General features: G+C 61.3%; 1 protein-coding gene across 1 annotated transcript; it reads right to left on the bottom strand.

Annotated features, from left to right (window-relative positions):
* Positions 1-1,970: 1,970 nt before the first annotated feature.
* On the bottom strand, positions 1,971-5,244 carry LOC113940980 (Krueppel-like factor 8). Its single transcript, XM_027632133.1, has 4 exons — positions 4,575-5,244; positions 3,874-4,000; positions 3,633-3,766; positions 1,971-2,921 (listed from the first exon to the last, which is right to left on the bottom strand). The coding sequence occupies exons 1-4, from the start codon at positions 5,098-5,100 to the stop codon at positions 2,740-2,742; spliced, it is 969 nt and encodes a 322-aa protein (XP_027487934.1). The 5' UTR covers positions 5,101-5,244; the 3' UTR covers positions 1,971-2,739.
* Between the last annotated feature and the right edge of the window lie 13 nt (positions 5,245-5,257).

Raw genomic sequence — 5,257 nt, 5'->3', positions numbered from 1 at the left:
GCTGGCACAGCCCAGGTGCCCTTGGCTCCTTGGCCACCTGGGCACACACTGGCTCTTCCAGGTCCTTTCATAGAACCATGGAATATCCTGAGTTGGAAAGGACCCACAAGGATCATTGAGTCCAACCCCTGGCCCTGCACAGACACCCCAACAATCCCCCCCTGTCCCTCAGAGCATTGTCCAAACCCTCCTGGAGCTCTGGCAGCCTTGGGGCTGTGCCCACTGCCCTGGGGAGCCTGGGCAGTGCCAACCACCCTCTGGGGGAAGAACCTTTCCCTGAGATCCAACCTGACCCTGCCCTGGCACAGCTCCAGCCAGTCCACAGGTCTTGTCACTGGTCACAGAGCAGAGGTTGGAGCTGCCCCTTATGATGTTGAAGATCCCAGTGAGGTCTTCCCTCGGTTTCCTCGTCCAGGCTGAACAAACATTCCCCAGTCTGTCCATATATCTGGGGTTGCCCCATCCCAGGGGCAGAATCTGGCCCTTGCCCTTGGCAAACTCCACAGGGTTGGTGGTTGCTCATTTCTGATCTGTCGAGGTCTCCCTGCAGGACCTCCCTCCCTTCCAGGGACTCAACAGCTCCTCCCAGTTTGGTGGTGTTGGCAAAGTTACTGAGCATCCCTTCGAGTTCTGTGGTGAGGTCAGGTCAGGTTAATGAAGATGTTGAAGAGCACAGGGCCGAGGAGGGAACCCTGTGGAACCCCACTGGTGACCAGTGTCACCCGCTGTCACCCCAGTCACTGTCACCCTTTGTGCTCAGCTGCTCACCCATCCTGTAACACAGTTATCCAGCTGTGGGCTGAGTTTGTCCAGCAGGATCCTGGGAGAGAAACTATGGAAAGCTTTGCTGAAGTCCCAAAAGATTCCATCTCCTGGCTTTCCCAGATCAGCCACGTTACCCTGTCCCAGAAGGAAATCAGGTTGGATAAGCAGATCTTTCCCCTGGCTGCAACCAGTTGCCCTCCAGGTGTTTTTCAGTACTTCCCAGAAAAATCTTTTCCATGATTATCCCGGGCACTGAAGTGAGACTGACAGGCCTGGAGTTTCCAGGATCCTCCTTCTTGCCCTTATTGAAAATGGGGACAACATTCTCCAGATTCCAGTCAGCTGAGAACGCCCTGGATTCCCAAGACCACTCAAAAATCATGGAGAGAAGTTTTGTGATGACATCAGCAGCTCCTGAAGGATTCTGGGATGAATCCCATCAGGCTCCATAGATTTGCAGGGATCCAGCTGGAGCACCAGATCCCACATGATTTCAGGCTCCACTTGGAGTTGGTCATTTTGCAGTCACGGTCCTGCAGCTCAGGGCACCGAGGCCCCCCTTGGTCCATCATCCATGCTGAAGATGGAGACAAAGAAAGGGTTAAACCCCTCTGCTTGTCCCTGTCCCTGCTGGTGAGGTGACCACCCTCATCCTGGAACAGGATGATGTCATTTCTACACTGCCATTAATATATTTGAAACATTCTTCCCCATCTGGCAGCGTGCCAGCCCCTCTGCCCCAGGCCTGCAGCTTGTGGGGGGCTGTCGTGCCCAAGTGCAGGACCTGGCACTTCACTGAATCACCTGTGCCCACCCTGAGTCACCCTCTAGCTGTGCCCAGCCTCAGGGGGGTCAGGAACCACAAAGCTCTGCCCAGGAACACCCTGAAGTGGAGAGGAAAAGCAGTAGCCCAAGCTGCCATCAGTTGTTTTTAGGGGCCACAGGTCTCTGAACTGTCCCCCCAGACCCTCCCCACACCAGCTGCCCCCTCCCCAAGCAGCCAAGGCCAAGGCATCAGCTCCAAGAGACGTTTTGGGAAGCTCGTCCCTCAAACCAGCCCCTGCAGGGACAGCCTGAGGATTAAGGTGTCATCACCCTTCCCACCACTCGACAGCTTCAACCCCAAATCCTGCCACCCTCCCAAAAACCAGGGGGAGGTTGGCTGAGGGGGAAGGAGGAAGAAGAAACACTCCGCACAAAAACAATTATTAAAAAGCAAAGTGTGTGGCCACAGCCGCTGGTTTAACTTAGAAATGCTTCACGTGGCCCAGAGGCTTCCAAAAAACCCGAGAGCTGGTGGCTCTCATTCCCCCCACCCTGTCCCACCCCCTCTTAAAATTCCATAAAATCAAAGTTTCACGTTCCACAGAGTTTCCCTTTTTGTGGTGGTGGTGGTGGCCTTGTTTGTGGGTCACTGTGGGGTTGTGTTTCCCCCTGTTCTTGTTTCCTCTTTTCCTCTTGGCCCTCGACATGACCCCGGCACTTCCCACAAAGCCCAGCACGCACTGAGGGACACACAGAGGTGACACTCCAGGGTCCCTTCTCCCACTGGGACAGTGTCTGGGAGGGAGGGGGAAGAGGCCAGCAGCTCCTGCACAAGGGCCTCGTTGCCTCCCTGACCTTGCCGTGGCTCCCAGATTTGCCCACAGGCACTGGGAGGGGGCAGGGGACAGTGAGCACACCAGGTGGAACAGGCTGAAGAGACGCAGGTCAGGAGGCAGCTGCTGGATGAATCCCGGGTGAGGAGTCAAGGAGGAGCCTCCAGCCGTGCCGAGCGGGGAGGAGAATCCCAGGAAACAGAAGAGTTGGGGACAAGAGAGAAGGAGGAGCAGTCCAGAATCCAGTTTCCCACGCTGTGCCAGCGGGGCTCCCGCAGCGGGCACAGGCTGCTCACAGTTAGCTCGGCCTCTCCGCTCCCACAGTCCCTGCACACGGAGGGGCACGGGGCCCCCTGGCACCCCTGGCACCCCGAGCTCACATCATGACGTGCCGCCGGCGGTGCAGGGCCAGGTGGTCGGAGCGGGAGAAGCTGCGGTCGCAGTCCGAGCAGCGGAAGGGTTTGATGCCCGTGTGCTTGCGGAAGTGCCGCGTCAGCTCGTCCGAGCGGGCGAACTTCCAGGTGCAGCCTTCCCACGTGCACTTGTAGGGCTTCTCACCTGTGGGGGGGAGGCACAGAAGGGTCAGCGCTGCCACAGCGACCCCCATGTGCCCCTGGCTATTCCCAGGGAAGGGCAGTTCCTTGGCACCTCCAAAGAGTCGCCGCTGAGCCCAGGGACGGAACACATGTGGCCCGGGGTACCGGCACCACAGAAGGGCCAGCACAGAGCACAGGAGATCCAAAGGTACCCTGACACAGGGTACCAGCACCCTGAGCCCCCAAAAGGACTCCCCAGTCTTTGGCAGAGGGTGCCAGAACCCCTAAAGGGCCACCCCTGAGCCCAGAGATGGACCACGCATGGCCCTGGGTACCAACACTGGGCCCAAGTGCCCCAAAGGTACCTAAGGGGGCCACCCTGAACCCTGACAGAGGGGAACAGCACCCCCACAGAGCACCCTGTGCCTACAGAGAGCACCTCCCAAGAGCCCCCTACGACCCCAGAGGAAAGCCTCCAGCCCTGACACAGGGTGCCAGCACCCTGAGCCCCCAAAGGGCCTCTCCAAGGGCCCCTCTCTGTTTTTTTCAAAGGGCCCTGCACTCCCTAAAAGGCCTCCCCAAGCCCCCAAAGTGTCCCTTAGCTCTGGCATGGAGTGCCAACACCCTCAAAAGGTCACCCCAGAGCCCAGGGATGACCCACTATCACCCTCGCAGCCCATCCCTGGGTGCCCCCAGCCGATGGGGGTCCTGGGGACACTGCTCCTGCTCCCACCTGTGTGTATCCTCCGGTGGGCTTTGAGGTGGGAGCTCTTGGTGTAGACCTTGTTGCAGCCCTCAAAGTCGCACTGGTGGATGCGCCGCTTCTTCAGGTCGGGGGAGTCGGCCCGGGGCCCCCTCACTGCCGGCCTGAGGGAGGAGGGAGGGCTGGAGGCACAACCCTGGCACCCCTGGGCTCTGTGGGGCACCCAGGGGGCACAAACAGGGAGGAGAGGCACAGACAGGGCGAGACTCACTCTCTTTGGAGGTCCTGGAACGGGGCTGGGCCGCTCTCCGAGGCGCTGTCCTCACTGTCGCTGTTCATGTCCATGGGGAACACGGAGCCCGGGTCCATTTTCACAGGTGGGGTCCGGGATAGGAAAGCTGTTGGCACAGAAAGAGGGAAGGGGTGAGGCAGGTGAGCACAGAAAAGGGACACTCCCAAAATCACCCACCCCTACAGCATCAAAACCACCATCCCCCTGCTCCCGCAGGGCATCGAACACTCTCTGTCCCCCCCACGGAATCAAACCCAACTGGGCAGATGGAGAAACTCCCGGGGCGGGGAACAACTTGGGGGGCACCCTTCTGGCTGCCTGCTCCTGCCCAGAGGAGGGCACATCCAGGGAACGTCCTGGGAAAGGGGATTGCAGGGGGCACAGGAAGCAGGCGAACTGTAACCAGAGCTGCTGGCAGCGGGCAGCCAGTGGGAAGGGCAGGCAGACTGCCAGCAGCAGCATGGGTGGAGGACAGGCAGTGCCATGCCCCGCGTGTCCCCGCCCTGCCGTGTCCCCTGAGGGGCACAGGCTGGGGGCTGAGGGCGAAGGTGGCACACGGTGCATGTGTGGGGGGGGGGAGGAACACCCCACAGTGGAAAAACCTGATCCCCTTAGAGAGTGAGGCGGGACAGACGCCCCTCCCTCCCACCCCCCCCTTTAAACTTCAGGGCTGCCCTTACCGGACCCCGCGTTCTTGCCGTCGCCCCCGATGAGGGGCACGGTGATGGCGGTGACGCCGTCGGTGGGCACGGTGGTGTAGACCACGGGCAGCGACTGCACCACCACGGGGATGGTCTGCAGGTTGCCCATCTTGCTGGGCAGGTTGACGGAGGGGATGGTGTGAATGACGTGCAGGATCTGCTGCCCGCCGCTGCCCTGCGTGGACGCCAGGATGGAGCCGGGCGACAGCACGGCCGGGATGGCCGAGGTGGAGCTGAGGCCCGAGGGCGGGATGGACACGGTGGCGGGCGCGGGCAGCGGCGGGGCCACCAACATGGGCGAGGACTGCACCGAGGAGGGGGGAGGCGGCGGTGGCGGCGCCGAGGCGGGAGCCGCCTTAGACTTGTTGAGCGACAGGTCCACGGGCTCAGCCTGGGGCTGGCTGCAGTCGCTGGCCAGCAGCTCCTCGGGGGGCTCCGTCTTGATGTCCGCCAGCAGCACCGGCGGGTCGAGGGGGCCCTCGGCCAGCAGCGCCGACGAGCTCATGGCGGGCGTGGCCTTCCCCTGCGAGAGAGAGAGAGAGAGAGAGAGAGAAGGAGAGAGACCCGTCAGCGCTGAGGGGAAACTGAGGCACCAACCAACAGGGCAAGAGAGGGGGAAGGACTCGGCGCCTCAGGCGGCGCCGGGGCCGGGCGGGGCCGTG

The sequence above is a fragment of the Corapipo altera genome, unplaced genomic scaffold (genome assembly GCF_003945725.1).
Source record: "Corapipo altera isolate COAL_440 unplaced genomic scaffold, ASM394572v1 60737, whole genome shotgun sequence".
Lineage (NCBI taxonomy): Eukaryota > Metazoa > Chordata > Aves > Passeriformes > Pipridae > Corapipo > Corapipo altera.
The sequence above is the reverse complement of the archived record's forward strand: the minus strand, read 5'-3'. Positions and strand labels throughout refer to the sequence as shown.

Excerpts from the sequence above, each read along its gene's own strand:
- LOC113940980 (XM_027632133.1), bottom strand. The coding sequence starts at position 5,100 with ATGAGCTCGTCGGCGCTGCTGGCCGAGGGCCCCCTCGACCCGCCGGTG. Across the intron at positions 3,767-3,873 it reads TTCCAGGACCTCCAAAGAGA|GCCGGCAGTGAGGGGGCCCC; the intron begins GTGAGTCTCGCC and ends CTCCTCCCTCAG. Across the intron at positions 2,922-3,632 it reads CCACCGGAGGATACACACAG|GTGAGAAGCCCTACAAGTGC; the intron begins GTGGGAGCAGGA and ends TCCCCCCCACAG.